Below are 20,253 nucleotides of genomic sequence, written 5' to 3'. Positions count from 1 at the left end.
GTATGACTGCTGTGTGTAGAGAAAAACAGAGAGGTTTTCCTTTACAGAGTCCTACCATCATTTCTTCAGTACTGAAAAAAAAAAAAAAATGAAAGAATAACCTGGGTTGCTAGACTCCCAAATCACTAGTTTTAGTAAGAGTAACAAATCAAACTATATCAAAAGGAAGAACTCCAAATCTATGAAGAGGTATTCAATTGAGTGCTACAACCTATAAAAAACATTTTACCTTCATTATAGGGCACTGGATTGCCAATCTTTAATCCAACTTCTTCAGCTGATTTCAAAACTTCTAACTCCATCAAAATAATCACTCTCCTACAAAGGCAAAGAAATAGAAACATGTTAGAAAAAATAAATTCAGAAGCCCTTCAAACGACAAGCTACTTAAAAAGCTTCCCCCAATAATCACTGTGATAAAACTATTTCCCTTTGTCAATTGTTTTTCATTACTGAATAACTTGAGAAACATATGATATCAATTCCTACATAAATATTTCCCTAATCTTTCATTGTATCATTATCAAGGGCTTTTATGATTGCAGGGTTTTCATTTCCCAGCTAGTTCCTTAATTAAAATGCAGTGTCCTTACTACATACTGTATCTTCAAGGAGCAAATGACATGATAAGAATTTAGATTACTAAACCCAAGAATATGTGGCACAAGAGATGATCTGTTTTCAGAAACATATACTTAGCTGAACAATTACCTTTTCCCAGTGAAAACCGTGACTATAGATATTTTTTAATTGTGATTACTATTAACTAAGAACTTCCAATTCTTTGTCCATCTTTAATTCTGATTAAAACCTTTCAATAACTTCTCAAGGACCTTCGGCCAAAAGTTAAAAACCTTTTCACACAGCCTACGAGGCTCTGTAAGGTCTGGCCTCGCACTAACCTCTCCAGCTCACCTCGCGCCGTTTCCCCGTGGTGCTCTGCTCTCCACCATCTGTTTCCTTCCAGCTCTTGGTGTACATTCCGCTCTCTCCTGCCACAAGGCCTCTGTACACGCCGCTTTCTGATTGTGATGGTCTCTCATTCTGCCTCATCTAATATTCAGACGCTTCCTTAATCTTTGGTTTAGATCAGTTTTCTGTTATACTCCTTTCTACAGCCATCATTTCTTTCCTTCAGGTCACTTCTCTCAGGTTTAATTAATATATATTGACATATAATTATTAATATTTGGGTTAATTATGTTCATTATTTGATTATTTACTCACATATGATATATTTTAGTTGTGTATTCATTATTTATTATCTATTTCTCTTACTAAACTGCACTTTCGGTAATGGCAGGTATCCTCCAGTGTTTACTGTAGCAACTGGTCCACAGTAGTTGCTCAATACGTGCTTGAACAAGAATGTCACAATCACGTTCGTATTTTAAAGAGGACTGCAATATGAAGGAGTCTGAGGGGAACACAACTGGAGGCAGAGGGAACAACAGAAGGAAGAACTGACGGGGCCTGAATTAGCATAGTTGAGATGGACATTAAATATAGTAGATGGGAAACTCAATTCCCTGGTAGTCCAGCGGTTAGGACTCCGTGCTCCCACCGGAGGGAGGACAGGTTTGATTCCTGGTCGGGGAACTAAGATCCTGCATGCCACACAGCGCAGCCAAAAGGAAAAAAAAAAAAGAGTAGATGGTCTGGAGCAATTATTTAAGCAATAATAAGCCCAACCTCATTGTGATGGATTCTTTAAATGGTCTGACTGCTGTATTTTGGATTTTCACATGCAATTGATCAGTTTGTGCTACCTTTATCAAGTTTTCATATCAAGGTTATATTACTTCAATAAAATAAGCTTGAAACTATCTGTTTCCGAATATTACATACAGATTCACTATAAAAACTCTCTGATAGATATTTAGTGGTATTTTAACTACCTTCCAAAAGTATCCAAATTTTGGATAACATAGAAAAATGGAAGGCTTATTATCATTTAGCATTACCCTAATACCAAAACCTAAGAAAAAGCACACGAAAAAAACCCACTAATTTTATTTTGTAATATACATACATCCTAACTAAAATATCAGCAAGATGAATCCAGCAACACATCAAAAGAATACACCAATATCAACTCACAGAAAACACAGATGACAAGGACACATTACAACTTTATAAAGATATAATCAGCAAAATCCAGACTGTGGGAAACGGTGCATGAGGATAAAGTACAAATGACCTGGTTTCTTCAACAAATAAACACTAAGGGAGGAAAAAAGATATGGAGGAGGAACTAGATTCATAGAGACTTAAAAGAACTATCAACCTACTGCAGTGTGAACTTTACTTTGGATCCTGATACAGACAAATTAATTACACACACACATGAATAGTTGGAAACTGAACAGTGACAGAGTATTTGATATTTTAGGTGTAAAAATGGAATTTTTAGAAAAGAATTACTACCTTTTAAAGATATATACTAAAATATTTGTGGAGGAAAAAATATGTCCGAGATTTGCTTCAAAATTATAGAGGAGGGTAGATGTGGAAGGTATTTAGATAAAACAAGATTGGATATCAAGTGATAATCTGAAGACAGATAACAGGATATATAGGGATTCACATACCATATTCTTGAATGGACTTAGTATGAAATACTATGTAAATTTACTGCAGTTCTTTGTATTCCGACAGGACTTTTGTTTTTTTTTTTTGATACTTGAAAGAATAAACATGGAAGAAGAATAATAAATATGGAAGAATAAATATAGAAAAACTACCAGGTGGGCTTCCCTGGTGGTGCAGTGGTTAAGAATCTGCCTGCCAATGCAGGGGACACACGTTCGAGCCCTGGTGTGGGAAGATCCCACATGCCGCGGAGCAACTAAGCCCGTACACCACAACTACTGAGCCTGCGTTCTGGAACCCACGAGCCACTACTGAGCCTGCATGCTGCAACTACCGTGCGCCTAGAGCCCGTGCTCCACAACAAGAGAAACCACCGCAATGAGAAACCTGAGCACCACAACTAAGAGTAGTCTCCACTCGCCACAACTAGAGAAAGCCTGCGCACAGCAACAAGGACCCAACACAGCCAAAAATAAATAAACTAAAAAAAGAAAAAAAAAAAAGAAAGAAAAACTACGAAGAAAATTTGGGGGGAGAAAAAGTAAAGGAAGACATCATCTGTAAGTTACTAAAATATTCTACAGATGATACTTTACCTGGAAACACTATGGCAGATGTAATTATCTGTGTTGATGAAGATGTGGAGAAACTGGAACCCTCATACATTGCTAGAGGGAACGTAAATTACTGTAGCCACTCTGGAAAATAATCTGGCAGTTCCTCAAAAATCTAATCATAAAGTTACCATTTGACACACAATTCTACTCCTAGATATATATAAAATAAATGGAAACATGTCCACACAAAAACTTGTACGCAAACGTCTACAGCATTATTCACAATAGCGAACAGGTGGAAACAACCCTAACGTCCAAACGACTAGATAAACAAAATGTGACATATCTATACAATGGAATACTATTTGGCCATAAAAAGGAATGACGTACTGACATGTGGTACAACATGGATGAACCTTGAAAATATCATGCTTAGTAAAAGAGGTCAGCCACAAGGGACCACATATTATATGACTTCATTTATAAGAAACGTCCAGAATAAGCAAATCCTATAGAGACAGAAAGTAGATTGATTAGTGGTTGTCTAGGGCTGGGAGGATAGGGAGTTTGGGGGTGATATCTAAAGGGTACAGGGTTTATTTGGAGGGCAATAAAATATTCTAAAATTAATTGTGGTAATGGCTGCACAACTCTGAATATAGTAAAAACTATTTTACACTTTAAATAGATGAACTGTACGGTATATGAATTACATCTCAAGAAGATGTCACCAAAAAAAAAAAAAAAAGAAAGAAAAAACAAACTCTGGCACTGACAACGGGACTAGACAAGCAGATCAAAGGAAAAGATGGCAAACAGAACAGTCAGATAAATGGAATACTAGTCTCTCTTTATCTGTTTTTGTCACCAACCATCAACTCTCCACACAGCTATGAAAATAATCTCTTGGAAACTAAAAAACTTAAATCAGACTGTACCAATACTCCCCTGCTCGAAAGCCTACAGCTTCCCATCACATTTAGAATAAAATAAACTCCTTACTGTAAGTCTTCCATGATATGGACTATCCATTTGGGAAAAATTAAGCTAAATTCCTCCTTCATACCCTATATAAAAGGGTATATAGGGTATCAACTATACTTCAATAAAAAACAAAATCAAAACCTTAAATAACTTAAAATAATCCCACTGCTTTTAAAACTAAAAAACAAAACAAAACCTCAGATGAACCAAAATCTACTTTAAAAAATCCACAGAATGTCTGAAGAACTAAGAAGTATTTTTAAATAACCCAGTCAGGAAGCTTCCTAAGCAAAATACAAAATTCAGAAGCCATAAAGAAAAAAATGGACAAAACTGACTAAATTTTTAAAAAATTCTTTAATTCCACAACACAAGACACCATAAACAGTCTATAAAGGTAGACTACAAGGTCTAATAAAGAATTAGCTAACAAAGAATTACTTGATATCCCTGATTTACAAAGCACATCCTCCACATCTCCCTGAACACACACACGCAAAAGACAAAGTATATCATCAAAAGCTATTCAGAGAAAAAGTACAAAGCGTAAGTATATGAAAAGACACTTGACCTCACTAACGGGAATTTATTATTTTATATATCTATTGTTTTCCTTTTATAATACAGAAATTTAAGTTAAAATAATGATGACTGGCAATTATTTTTTAAAAATCAGTAATATCTGCTATGTTGACAAGGTTAAGGGGAAACAAGTATTTTTTCCCCCTAAAAACAGGTTTATTGAACACATACCATAGAATTTATCCTTTAAAAGTATAATTCAGTGGTTTTTAGTATATTTACAGAGTTGTGCAAGCATCACCACTACCTAACTTCAGAACATTTTTACCACCCCAAAAAAGAAACCCTGTGCTCCATGGCAGTCACTCTCCATTCCCCCACCACTGGAAACCACGAATCTAATTTCTGTCTGTGTATTTGCCTATTCAGAAACAGGTACTCTTACACAAGGCTCCTGAGTATGTTAATTGGTATACTTTCTACAACAGACGTCCTTTGATCCCCACAACTCCTAAGAAATAACAGCATGAGCATGTAAAGATAAATGTACAAGGATGACTGCTAAAGCACTGTTGGGAATAAACCTAAATGACCATCAAACCTAACTGACCGTCAAGGTAAGGAATAAACCTGGTCGTACACACACAGGTTCTCAGCAGAGGCAGGAAGGAACACACGGCATGCAGCCATGCTGAGGCGGTGAAATAAGGCAAAGCCCACGGGAGTGGAACTCCACCCCAGACTGGAGTGAATGGAGCTCGAGGTTTAGTACTCAACCACAGCAATGCTCTCCACCCTCCCCTATACCATGCCCTAGAGGAGAGAAAAGTGGCTAGAAAGCACCACTCAAGCACTCCAAGGTAGCCTGGAGTGGAAGATAACAGGTCCCAAGTGGGAAGGTTGGCAAGGGGATGTACCTAGCCTAGACTATGTCAGAGCAAATGAAGTCTGGACAGAACTGTCCACATTAAGCATGAACAAGATAAAAAGAAATGACATAGCAACAATGTAACACACAACAGTGTATAAAAATAAAAGGAACAGAAGAGGCAGAGACAATTAACAATCCCATCTAGAGGAAAGCATAAGCCAAGAAAGGGAATACTTCCCAAGTGTGGTGTGCAAAATAAGACTAAGAGTTCAATAAAAGTCAAAAGATGAGATGAAACAAGAGACTGAGAAGAAAAGGGAGCTTGAAAAGTTAAGGAAAAAACAGAACAAAAGCAGTATCATTATACTTCTCATACTTAAACTATAAACGTCAAGGAACAGAACAGAGAAAGCTAAAAACTGAACTATAATATATAATATGTTGGAAAATCTTAAATGAATCCAATGCATGCATTAGAAAAAAGACTAGAGCAAACTGAAGACATACATGGAGAACAAAGTTATCCTGGAACTCAAATGAAACAGAAACATAAGTAAAAACTGGAACTCAAATGAAACGAAAAGATCATTAAGGAATAACTGAACAATCTCAACAAAAAGACAGATCTAACTCCTAACTGCAGACTGAAAGGGCACCATGCACCAGGGGGGGAAAAAAAAAAAAAAAAAGGAACCACTGACATTTGAGACATAGCCTGGTTAAGTTACTGAACTTGAAACATAAAGAATTCTTCCATCTAATCCACAGAATCCATTCAAGTTTCATAAATTGTCTTAATGATATGCTTAATAGCAATAGGATCCAGTTCAGGATCACTTGTTATATTTAATTATATCTCTTTAGACTCCCTGAATCTGGAAGGATTCTTTTACTTTCATGCTTGAAATTTGAAAATCAGTTATTTTATATAATGTCCCTCAATTTACCTGAGGCTTCCTCATGATTAGATACAGATTATGCATCTTTGGCAAGAATATAATAGTACTGATGCTATGTTCTTCTCACTGCATCCTACCAGGTAATACATGACTTCTGTTTGTCCCATTACTGGTAATGTTAACGTCAATCATTGGAATAAGGTGCTGTCTGCCAGCTTTCTCCACTATAAGTTGCTTCTTTTCCTTTTACAATTAATAATTATGCTCTGGGGAGGTACTTTTACCCTATAAATAACTTGTTCCTCCATCAAATTTTTACCACTTGTTTCAGCATTCGTGGTAGGCTAAATGACCACCCCCAACCAAAAGATATTCAAGTCCTAATCCCTGGAACCTATGAATGTTACCTTATATGGCAAAAAGGGACTTTGCAGATGTGATTAAACTAAGGATTGAAGTGGCAATTTTATCCCAGATTATCCGATGGGCCTTAAAAGCAACCACATATCCTTCTAAGAAGGAGGCAGAGGCAGACCTGGCATAGACAGAAGAAGAGATAATGTGACCATAGAGGGAGAGATTGGAGTGATGCAGCCGTAAGCCAAGGAATGCTAGCAACCACCAGAAACTGGAAAAGGCAAGGAATGGATTCTCCCAGAGCTCCCAGAAGGAGCCGGGCCCTGCCGACACCATGATCTCAGCCCGGTGAAACTGACTTCAACTTCTAACTTCCAGGGAAAATAATTTCTGTTGTTCTAAACCACCAAATTTGCAGTAATTTGTTACGGCAGCCACAGGAAGCTTACATAGCACCTATTAATGTTTCCTGCCTGAATTAATACTACGACGGTTGCCAAATGGTGATTTTCTAATTCCATCAATCCATTTACATTTTTACATGGCATTCTATTGTAAGAAAAAGCTTTCTGTCTGAGTGAACTGATGAGGATGAGTATAACTTTTGTGACTTTCTGTCTGAATTTAAAAAAAAAAAAAATCCCACAAGGACTCAGAGGCAAAGAATATACAAATCAATTTTCACTGCAAAGTAAAGGAGCTGTTACAGTGGAGGATTACTGGACTGAATGTCAATATTATGACATAGTATGAGTGTGTTTCATGTTTGGTAATTGCAATCATTGTTGCTTTTGTTGTGGTCATCCATGTACAATGCTTGGTGTCAGTCTATTTATCCCTTGTAAAAATAAAATACAGTGTGTGTGTGTGGAAAAAAAAAAAAAGACAATAAAACTATCAGAACTGCAAAAAAAAAAAAAAGAAGTTGAGGAATCAAGTGGGTTCGCGGACCCACTGTAAGAAGGGGACACCAGGCCTATGAGAGCTTGGGCGGGGTGACTCATTGCGAAGTGACAGGCTGCGGATGTGGCAGCGCCTGGAGCCGGTTCGTCGGACTAGCCTTTGGTGCATTTTGTACCTAAACCGAATGCCAGGAATTGCTTAGAGGTTCTGTCAAAAAAAACGCCCAACCTGGTGTTCGAACCAAGGACCCTGAGATTAAGGGTCTCACGTTTTACCAACAGAGGTAGCCGGGCACCCATGCTTGGTAGACTGCGGCCACGTTTGGAAAGTTGACTGGCTGTGGATAACCCAAAATGACTGGGCTGGGTAGGCCCCGGGGTCAGCTGGGACGTGGAGCACCCTCGGGCGACCTGCGTGTTGAGAATGCCCGGAATTCGCCGTGTCCCCAGCCGGAGAGCAGCTGGGGCGGGGGGAGGGGTAAGGCTCCACACTGACCGACGGACGACGGAAGGACAGACAGCGGCTCTGCCACCCCCGGGAGCCCTGAGGCACTGATAGAACTCGGGGCGGGCCAGCCCGAGATGATCCCGCGACGCGCGGACACGCGGCCCGAAATGGGACAATGTCAAGGGACCCACCACCGTATATGCGCAAACAAGCCCTTGAACCCAAAATAATTGTTAGACTTAACCGGATTCCACTTGTGCGCATAACTCCATCCATACTTCCTTTGAATTATCTAAAAGAAATTTATTTTTATTTAAAAACTTAAAAAAAAAAAAAAAAAAAAAAAAAAAAAGCTTTCTGTTCCCCACCCCCCGTATTCATTTATTCAGTATGGACTTACGAATTCTTATTTTATTCAGTAGGTTGCAGTCTGTTACTATTTATTTATTTACTTACTTACTTACTTTCAATTAATTAATTAATTTATTTATTTGGCTGCGCCGGGTCTTAGTTGTGGCAGGCGGGATCTTCGTTGCCGCGTGCCCGATCTTCGTTCCGGCATGAGGATCTTTTAGTTGCAGCATGCGGCATCTAGTTCCCTGACCAGGGATCGAACCCAGGCCCCCTGCGCTGGGAGTGCAAAGTCTTAACCAGTGGACCACTGGGGAGTCCCTATTTTTATTTCGACTTTTAAATTGCCCTAGATTTGGCAAATATGACTCTGCTAGCCAACAAAAAACGTCATATTTCAGCAGCGGTTAATCAGGTGTGAATAACAGTTCTGTTCACCACTGTATCTCTAGCATGTAGCATCTTGTAGGTATTTAGCATACTCTGTTGGCTGAAGAAAGCGTTTACTATGAAAGATTCAAGACTGCAAAAAGGGCAGTGTTACATAATTAATTATACCTTCTCCTTTGCCCTAATAAGTGATCCCATTTCATTAAAAGATACTTAAAAAGAGAATCCTAAAATCAGTGCTGCTGAAGAGATTAGAAATAAGAGTTCTGCATTCGGCTTTAATTTCCTGCTGTGAAACTTCCAGTTCGGTTCCATATTTTTCTCCTTTTGGTGCCACATTTTAGTTGCCTGAGTTCAGAACTCAATAGTTGTAAATTCTTAGCTGAAAGCTTTTCGACTTCTAATTGAATTTTGGCATCCAATGAACTTCTCTGTTCAAAAATTAGTCCCATTATACAACACAATAGAACAGAAAAAAAGATACCACATACCTTCCATCTTTCAGAGTGTTCACAATAAATCGGTTAATCTGGCAAATACAGTTGCTAGACAATCGTTCTTCCTCAACAAGAGGGTTCAACTGTGTTGCCAACATGAAAGCTGAAAAGCACAGAGATTACTTCAGTCTCTAAAACATTTCAGTCATGACAATCTAAAAGCCGATCATACCTGTACCAGCAAAGAAAAACAATGCCTTAAATATTAAAACTACTCAGACTCTGCATAGTGAAAAACAGTATTAATTTGATGTGCATTAAACAGCTGCTGCTACTCTGAAATTAGGTATTTCTTAAAGTGCCCCAAATCATCTTTTCCATCATTCAGGTTTCATGACAAAGACTAAAAAATCTTTTCTAGGTCCTTCACCTTGTGACTAGAGATAGTAAGTATATACTCTGCAAATTCTCTTTCTCCCTGTAAAGCTTCCAACACAGAAATAAAACCCCAAAAAGACAAGTATAGGACAGCTAACCAATCATATTCACTAAATGTCAATATCATCCTAAGGGAAATTAATCAAAGAAACCACAGAGCACCAGTTAGACAAAATTAATTAAGCCAAGTGGCAGCTTTCCACTCGACCCAGTCTATTGTTAGAATGCTCTCTGCCAGCTGCAATTCTGTCTTTACGAAGGCAGAGCCAAGCCAATGTAGACTTCTGGAATGCTCCAATTACTGCAATCAAAGTGTTGGGTGCACTTTTATTACTTAAATACAAATTCCTAGATTTATACATCATACGTACAAGACAGAGTATTCAATCCATCACTCATAAGCAGTCGATAACGGGGTGGATTATTCCCTGTAGCAATGGGACGGATGTTCTAGGAGAGAAAACATGATTCATTAGCCAGGTTGTCTGCTCAGTCCCCAGGGATCAGTAAACTTAAGTGGCAGGAGAGTGCGTTCGCCATAGTTCAACACAATTGAACTGCTTGCCCATTCTCTTGACACCTAAATCCAAGTAAAAGAAAATTGGATTTGATGATTCTCCCACCAACCTCTCTCTACTAACATTAAACACAACATAAACGAGAATAAAATAGGTTGCCAATACTCTTCTGTTCTCTCTCCCTTAACTCAAATTTGATTGAAAATTAATTAAAAAAAACATACAATAAGGCACCTAATATATGTATGGTACTGTGCAGGAAACATGATAAAGATACAAAATGGAAGAAAAAATCCTTGCCCTGAAGAGGCTTACAACTGGGGTGGAGACGGAGGCAGAGAGACATAGCAGAGGTGTGCACATAATGACAAGACATTTATTCCAGCTTGAAGGAAATCAGAGGCAGCTTTCTGAAGAAAATGAAATACGAAAACAGCCTTAAGACGACTGGCAGGGAGGGACTTCCCTGGTGGCACAGTGGTTAAGAATCCTCCTGCCAATGCAGGGGACACGGGTTCAAGCGCTGGTCCGGGAGGATCCCACATGCTGGGAAGCAACTAAGCCCGTGCGCCACAACTACTGAGCCAGCGCTCTAGAGCCCACGAGCCACAGCTATTGAGCCTGTGTGCCACAACTACTGAAGCCCGCACGCCTAGAGCCCATGCTCTGCAACAAGAGAAGCCACCGCAATGAGAAGCCCATGCACCGCAACTAGAGAAAGCAAGCACGCAGCAACGAAGACCCCAACAACGAAGACCCATCACAGCCAAAAGTAAATAAAATTTTAAAAAATAAAATAAAATAATAAAACTGGGATATTTGCCTTTAAAAAAAAAAAAAGATGACTGGCAGGGAGTTTGGGAGTAACAGGGAGACAGATCATCGGGCTTACTGACTCACAATCTGCAAGTATGATCCAGGATTCTGCTCCTATTGATTTTTAAAATTCTCACTAAAATTTGAGACCTCCTTAAATGAATGATAGGGTTAATGAAGAATTTTAAGCAGACAAGTTCCTTTCAGGTAGATCTCTCCAGAGGCCATATGTAAGGCAGATTTGAGCAAGACAAACCCCAGGGCAGACAGACAACCAAGGAGGCAGAAGTAATGATGCGTAGCGCTACAGTATCCACCAACTGTGGAAAGAACAGAAAGGCAAAGCCTCAAATGTGAACCTCCAAAGGTCAAACTCTGGCTAACACAACATTAAAATAAAGCCTGGTTCCTCTCTCAGAGTTACAACATGGACTGGACTATTTTTGTGATGATGAAGAGAATTTTGTAAAGTGGACACGTTTCCTAAAGTGGACTGTATGTCCTCTATCAAATGTAATTTATAATTATATGTAAGTTTAAAAAACGTTTGACATAAAAATATGTAGGTACTCACAATGACTTGGAGAATGGGTTTTATGGCTGTATCTCCCTGTTGCATTATGGCCTGGAAAAGTAAAAACAGATGCTTATGAGATAGGCACTCAAATCATGATTAAAACTTGACATATTTTTAATTTGGTGTCTGGAATAAACCACAGATGACATTATTAAAAGATCCTTTTCAGAGCTTATCATTTGAAAATCTACTTCAAGTTTTATCACTCTGGACAAATCATAAAATCATAAAAGTGGGATTCATACTTACGACAAGGATACTACATCTAAAAAGCTGGCATCGCATATGTACTCATTAGTCATAATAGCACATTTATTTTCCTACACTGCCCATTAATACGGAATCAAACAAGTAAGTACAGCAAATCCTTAAAACAGAATATTATGCAGCCTTAAGAAGATGTTTCTAGGGACTTCCCTGGTGGCGCAGTGGTTAAGAATCCACCTGCAATGCAGGGGACACGTGGTCGAGCCCTGGTCCAGGAAGACCCCACGTGCCGCGGAGCAACTAAGGCTGCAAGCCACAACTACTGAGCCTGCACGCCACAACAAGTGAAGCCCGCGTGCTACAACTACTGAAGCCCACGCGCCTAGAGCCCGTGCTCCGCAACACGAGAAGAAGAGAAGCCACTGCAATGAGAAGCCCGTGCACCACAATGAAGAGTAGCCCCCGCTCGCCCCAACTAGAGAAAGCCTGCGCGCAGCAACAAAGACCCAACGCAGCCCAAAAAAAGAAAAAAAAGAAGATGTTTCTATACCACTGGTTGCCTCTTGTGAGAGGAATTGGGTGATGGGGGACATGTGTGGGAGGCAGACCTTGCACTGCATCCTCTCTTATACTTTTTGAATGTTAAATCTCATGACTCTATTAGCAATTATAAAAATAATTTCTAACAAAAGCAAAATAACTATTAATCAGGCTTTTAGTTCGTTTTTAAAAAGGCATCATTTAAAGGTAACCATCAGAAAAACTAGCTAGCTAAAACTCATTGTCTGACGTCTGCTTTTGCCAATGCTGAAATAAGTGATACCAGACTAGCTCTTCCAACCATAAACTAAAAACTGGACAAAAATATATAAACTGTTTTCAAATACCAGGCAACAGGTAGAACAAGACTGTGATCCCTGAAAGGAAAACAAATGAGTTTCTGCACAGAGGCACTTTTGGACCATAGCATAGCGAAGGGAACCCAAGAAGAATATGGCAGTCCTGCTGAGCACAGATCAGTTTGGGGAGGTGAGTTATCTGGACTTCCTGGAGGCAGAGTACCCGACAGGAGGGAGCTACATAGAGAAAGAGCTTCAATAACCTATGCAGGGGTTCCCTTGAGTTTTTGGCTGAATTCTAAGTTGTGCATACACAGAATGAGGTGCCACAGGCCAGGTAAAGATTAGAGAACTACAAGCTGAAAAATTACTGGCGCTCACCCAGGCTAGAATACATTTGAGTTCCAATTAGCCATTTGAGTGGAGAGAACTCAATAAACACCTGGTGCATTCAGTAGAAACCCCAGAAAGGCCATGCTTTAGAAACAGACTAAACTATCCACAAAGTAAAAGCTACTCTAGACCCACTACAGTCTCAAAGGGCTCAGCTGATCTGCAAGTAAGTTAACAGTCTGCCAGAACAACTCAATATTCTCTATACACATAATCTAGACACTGAACAACGTATTGTTCATAATGTCCATTGCCATCTGGGGTCCCAAGACCTTTTCAGAGGGTACATAAATTGAAAACTATTTTCATCATAATAAACAAGCTTTTGTCCTTCTCACTCCCGTTCATTGAATACAACGAAAAACTGGCTGAAGGACTAATAAAACTTCATACTATTACCACTTATGAATGTCTACTGGATGAAAAATCAGTAATAGAAATCACAGCAGTTCCACTTTCTAATAATAAAGCAACTTGTTGAATTAAAGAACAAGATACATCATGAAGACTGAGTTAATATCTCTTCCGCGGAATTCTACTTTTGCCTTACGAATGGATGAATAGATAGATGTGGCTGGGCCGGCTGCTTTGCTTGTGTTCATCTCGTATCAGCACCAACTAATCATCTAGTAAGATCTTCTTTCGTGTGAACGCTTGACAACAAACACAGACTATGCTGAAATACTCAAAGTGTTGAATCACTTTCAAAACTCATGGTTTATCCTGAAACAGCTGTGTTGACATTTGCACTGATGGTGCAAAGCAGTGGCAGGTAAACTACGGGTGCCTTAGCCGAGTTACTATAGCAGCCGTCACTGTATGCGTCACTGCCCTGAACACACTGGGGAGGGGAGTTTCACTAAAAAAAAAAAAAAAGAAAGAAACTTGAAGAAATAAAATTATTTATTACATTAAATCTTAACCTTGAGGACAAAAAAATTTTAATATTCTATGCAACCATACAGAAAGTATGCCAAAGTACTTCTGCTGAAGTACGGCTGCGGCCTTGAGGAAAAGCACTGCTACAGCTGTTCGAGCTGCAAGTTGAACCGGCCGTTTTTTTCTCATGGAACGTCATTTTAACTTGAAAGGGCAAACGACAAACTGGGGTTATTCAGACTTGGGAATTTAGTGGATATCTTCTCAAAAATAAAGTGAGACAATTAACTGTATTTGTTGCCAATGATAAAAGAGTTTTCTAATGAAAGTCAGGACTTCTGAAAACCTGTATTCACCAGCTTCCTAATACTTACTGACTTTTCTTAATTAAATCAGTAATGATGTTAATAAGCATACATTTTTGTGATATAACAAAATATACCAACATTTGGAAGATCTGTAAAATGCAATGAACCAATATTTTCCAAATGACTGAAACATGGCGTTACAAATAATGCATAGGTAAAAGATCTATTCAAAATGGAAGACAGGCCAAATCTACATTCCAACTAACCTTTAAGAAACTACCATTTGTTGAGTTTTGATACAGTGCTAAAGGAAACCTGATTTTCTATTCAAAACACTTCTGACACCAAATGTGTGGGTTTTCCACATGAAGCAATTCTCTGCAGACACCAACTGGGCGTCTCACAAGTCAACTTAATTTTGACACTAACTGCCCAGAATTAGTGTAGACCCCACAGGTTAAGGGCTCAGTCCCACAAGACTGTCCAAGTGCCCACTTCATACACTAATCTCAAGTAGTGGGTCCCCAGGTGACCCAGTTTACACTTCTATTTGACTTGGCTACAAATTGTGTGGCTACAAATTCCTTGGAGTCCCTCACAGAACTCAGGGAAACACTTTACTTAGTATTACTGGTATATTATAAGAGAGAGTCAAAAGGATACAAACAAAAATCAGATGGAGAGGCACATAAGACAAGGTCTGGATGGGTCCCAAGCACAGGAGATTCTGTTCCTGTGGAGTCTGGGGGTGTGCCCCCTCCCAGCATGTAGATGTGTTCACCAAACTAGAAGCCCTCTGAATTTTGTTGTTTAGGGATTTTTCTGAAGGCCCCATTACATAGGCATGATTGATTAAATCGTTGGCTATTGGTGATTAGCTCAATCTCCAGCCTTTATCCTGTGGGGTGAGGTGTAGAGCAGAAAGTTCCAACCCTTTAATCACATGATTGGTTCCTGGCAATCAACCCCTGTCCTGAAGCTACCCTGGGGCCCACCAAGAGTTAGCTCATTAAACTTCAGGTATGGTTGAAAGGGGCTTATCATAAGTAACGAAAAAAGCTCCTCCCACCCTATCACTCAGGAAATTCCAAGGGTTTTAGGAGTTCTGTGTACCAAAAACTGGACAAAGACAAAACATATATTTCTTATTATATTACAAGATCACAAGGATCAGAAAAGAAGCCTGAAAAGGGTATTAAAATACTCCTCCTTTTTCCAACTACATATTTGAAGCCAGATTTCCTCCATATAGTTCGACCAAAAAAACCATATATCCATATACTGAACGCAGAAGCTGGTATGAAAATCTAGCTGTCACATCTTCTAGTAAGCCAGATATTAAAGCAATGTGCAAAAATGTAAAACAATGTCACTTTTCTATTCGTTTTGAACTATATAACTGTTTTTCCTAAAACATGTTATTTATGTTAACAGATGAGTTTATTACTATTTTAAATGAATAAATATTTTTAAAATATCTGTTATAATTTCAAATATGGTAAGGGAGATATAACCCACAAAAACAAAAGCTTTTGGCAGGGGGGGCGGCACTCAATGATTTTTTACAAATGAAAGGTATTCTAAAATCAAAACATTTGAGAACCACTGTGTTTTGGACCGAACATTTGTGTCCTGACCCCACCTCCCAATTCATATGTTGACGCTCTAACCCTCAGTGTGAGAGTATCGAGAGATGGGGTCTTTGGAGGCAACTACTTTCAGATGAGGTCACGAGGGTGGAGCCCCCATAATGAGATTACTGTCCTTATAAAAAGAGGAGGAGGGCTTCCCTGGTGGCGCAGTGGTTGAGAGTCTGCCTGCCAATGCAGGGGACACGGGTTCGAGCCCTGGTCTGGGAAGATCCCACATGCCGCAGAGCAACTGGGCCCGTGAGCCACAATTACTGAGCCTGCGCGTCTGGAGCCTGTGCTCCGCCAACAAGAGAGGCCGCGATAGTGAGAGGCCCGCGCACCGCGATGAAGAGTGGCCCCCGCTCGCCGCAACTAGAGAAAGCCCTCACACAGAAACGAAGACCCAACACAGCTATAAATAAATAAATAAATAAATATTAAAAACTCCTCACCGCATCTCAGTGTTCACAGGATAAAATCCAAACACTTAGAATAACATTCAGAACAATTTACAGACTCACAGGCCCCCAACTTGCTTTAAAAAAAAAAAAAAAAAAAAAAAGAGGAGGAGAGGGACTTCCCTGGCAGTCCAGTGGTTGAGACTCTGCGCTTCCACTTCAGGGGGCACGGCTCGATCCCTGGTCATGCAACTAAGATCCTGAATGCCACAAGGTGCAGCCAGAAAAAAAAAAAAGAGGAAGAGACACCAAAACTCACTCTCTCCCCACACAAAGAAGAGGTCATGTGAGCACAGTGAGATAGTAGCTGCAAGCCAGGAAGACAGCCCTCACCCAGAACTAAATCTGCTGGTGCCTTGATGGATTTCTCAGCCTCTAGAATTGTGAGAAATAAATCTGCTGTTTACATCACCTAGTCTACGGTATTTTGTTATAGTAGTCCAAGCTAGGATGCGTTGCCCTAAAACAGTCATTAAAAACGTAAAGCATCGCTAATAAGCCAATAGTGGAAATAAATTTTAATCATAAAAAATACTCAATCCAAAAGTCGGGAAAAGTTAAAAAATAGAAAAACAACAGCAAAGAAAAGATGGAACAAATAAAAAAAACAAGCAGCAAAATGAAAAACTTAAACCCAAACTTGTAATTATATTAAGTGTAAATGGTTCAAGTACTCCAATTAAATGGAAGAAATTATTGTAATGAATAAGACAGACCCAACTATTTGCTCTGTACAAGAAACACACTTCAAATATAAAAAGACAAATTAAAAATAAAATACTGGAGAAAGATGTATCATTAAAAGCAGGCAAAGTAGACTTCAGGACAAGGAATATTACCTGGGATAAAAAAGGACATTTCATAATAATAATAGGGTTGATTCCTAAAGGAGACACAATGGGGACTTCCCTGGCGGTCCAGTGGTTAAGACTCCATGCTTCCACTGCAGGGGGCACGGGTTCAATCCCTAGTCGGGGAACTAGGATCTAAGATCCACTTGCTGCACAGCATGGCCAAAAAAAAAAAAAGACAATGATAAATGTGTTCACCTAACAACAGGGGTTCAAGATACATGAAGGAAAAACTGACAGAATGAAAAGGAGACATAGACAAATCCACTATTATAATTGGTGGTTTCAACATTCTTCTCTCAGTAATTGACAGGGTAAATAGACCAAAAATATAGAAATAAGAATATAGAAAACTTAAACTATCAACAAACTTGACCTAATTAGATCATCTAACAACTGCAAAATACACATTCTTTTAAGTGTACCTGGAACATTTTCATCAAGATAGTCCATATACTGGGCAGTAAAACTCTCAATAAATGTTGAAAAGTTCAATTCATACAGAGTACGTTATTTGACCACACTAGAATTAAACTAGAAATCAATAACAATATGATATCTAGAAAATCTCCAGATACTTGGAAGTTAAACAACAACCTTCTAAATAACCCATCTGTTGAAGAAGAAATCACAAAAGAAATTAGAAAGTTATTAACAATGAAAATTAAAATACAATCTATCTAAATTTGTGGGATGTACCTAGAGCAATGCTTAGAGGGGAAAATACAGCTTTAAATGCTCTCATTAGAGAAGAAAAAGCTCCAAAGTCAATTATCTAAGATTCCACCATAAGGAGCCAGAAAAAGAATAAATTAAACCCAAGTACACAGAAGGAAAGAAATAATAAAAGAGCAAAAATCAATGAAATAGAAAATTGATAAATAATAGGAAAAACACAATTGAACCAAAAGCTGGTTCTTTGAAAAGATCAATAAAATTGATAAACTTCTAGCTAGTCTGGTAAAGAAAAAGAAAACACACATTCTCAATACCAGGAATGAAAAAGGCATCACTATAAATCATACATATATAAAATTTTATATATATTTATATATATATAATAAGGGAATATTAGGAACTTTATGAAACAACTTAAATGGATAAGTCCCTTAAAAAAACACAAATTATCAAAACTACATAAAAATACAGAAAATCTAGATAATTCTACATCTATTAAAGAAATTAAATTTATAATTTAAAATATTCCAAAAGAGTAAACTCTAGGTCCAGATGGCTTTACTGGTAAATTCTATCTAACACTGAATGACAAAAAAAACCAATCCTGCATAAATTATTTCAGGAGATAGAAGAGAACACTTTACAACTCATTGTATGATGTTAGCTTTACTCTGATAGAAAAAACAAAGTCATTGTAAGAAAGAAAAATTACAGATCTATATATCACTCATCAATAAAGATGTAAAAATCCTCTAAAAAATATCAGTAAATCAAATATAGCACTATATAAAATGTATATAATATGTCAAGACCATGTGAGGTTTATTCCAAGAAGGCAAGGTTTACTCAACATTCAAAAATCCATTATTGTAGTCTGTCACATTAACAGAATAAAGAAGAAAAACCACAACCATCTCAATAGATGCAGAAAAAGCATTTGACAAAATTCAACACTTATTCATTATAAAAAGTCTCAGCAAATTAGGGATAGAAGATAGGGTTAAAATGATAGCAGGCATCTACCAAAAAATCTAATTACCAATCACACTTAATGGCAAAACACTGAATGACCTCCCCTAAGATCAGGAACAAGGCAAGGATATAACTCTCATCACATTTATTAAATATGGCAGTAGAGCTCCTAACTAATGCAACAAGACGAGAAAAAGAAATAAGGGCATAGGGACTTCCCTGGTGGTCCAGTGGGTAAGATTCTGAGCTCCCAATGAAGGGGGCCTGGGTTTGATCCCTGGTCGGGGAACTAGATCCTGCCTGCATGCCACAACTAAGAGTCCGCATACCACAATGAAGATCCCATGTGCCACAACTAAGACCTGGCGCAGCCTAAATAAATAAATAGATAAATAAATAAATATTTTTTAAAAATATATTTTAAAAAAAGAAACAAAGGCATAAAGATTGAAAAGGAAATAATAAAACTGTCTTTATGTGCAGATAAAGTCACGTATGTAGAAAATCCTAAGGCATCTACAAAAAACTACTAAGTCAATTTACCGAGTTTTCAGGATACAAGGTTAATATGCAAAAATCAACTGTATTTTTATATACTGCCAATTAACAACTGGAAAATGAAATTTTCAAAAATACCATTTTAATACCGTTAAAAAAACCTAAGTCTAACAATACATATGCAAGACTTGCATACTGAAAACTACAAAACACTGAGAGAAATTAAAGAAAACCTAAGTAAATGAGAGCTATAGCATGTCCATGGTTTGAAAGATTCAATGTCTGTAAGAAGTCAAGTGATCCCAAATTGATCTATAAATGTAATGTATTATCAATCAAAATCCCATCAGGCTTTCTTTATTAGAAATTGACAAGCTGATTCTAAAATATATATGAAAACATAGAGAACCTAGATTCAGTAAAACAATTTTGAAAAAGAATGAAGCTGGAGAATTTATACTACCCAATTTCAAGACTTACTATATAACTACAGTTATGAAGACAATGTGTAAGTACTGACATACAGAGCAATGGCAGAATAGGCATTCCAGATATAGACCCACATATATATAAATTTTATCAAAGGTGACAACACAATTCAATGGAACATTATAGTCTTTACAACAAATGGGACTGAAAAAACTGAATATCTGCAATGGAAAGAATGATCTATACACCATACATAAAAAGGTAAACTTGAAATGGACTACAGGCCTGAATATAAACTAAAACTATAAAACTTCTAGAAGAAAACACAGGACAAAAGATTTGTAACCTTGGGGGAAACAAAGATTTTTGGGGACAGAAAAATACAATTCAGAAAAGGAAAAACAAAACAAAAAAAACCAACTGAACATCAAAATTTAAAACTGCTCTTTTA

General features: G+C 38.1%; 1 protein-coding gene across 1 annotated transcript in view; it reads right to left on the bottom strand.

Moving 5' to 3' along the window:
* RPA1 (replication protein A1) overlaps window positions 1-20,253 on the bottom strand; it is a 52,923-nt gene that overhangs the window by 28,065 nt on the left and 4,605 nt on the right. Inside the window, exons 2-5 of the mRNA XM_068530682.1 lie at window positions 11,657-11,707; window positions 10,120-10,198; window positions 9,365-9,473; window positions 230-318 (exon numbers count right to left, since the gene is read on the bottom strand). Coding sequence (XP_068386783.1) covers window positions 230-318; window positions 9,365-9,473; window positions 10,120-10,198; window positions 11,657-11,707 — 328 coding nt within the window. The remainder of the gene's footprint in view (window positions 1-229; window positions 319-9,364; window positions 9,474-10,119; window positions 10,199-11,656; window positions 11,708-20,253) is intronic.

This window comes from Eschrichtius robustus, chromosome 20, assembly GCF_028021215.1.
Source record: "Eschrichtius robustus isolate mEscRob2 chromosome 20, mEscRob2.pri, whole genome shotgun sequence".
Classification (NCBI taxonomy): Eukaryota; Metazoa; Chordata; class Mammalia; order Artiodactyla; family Eschrichtiidae; genus Eschrichtius; species Eschrichtius robustus.
The sequence above is the reverse complement of the archived record's forward strand: the minus strand, read 5'-3'. Positions and strand labels throughout refer to the sequence as shown.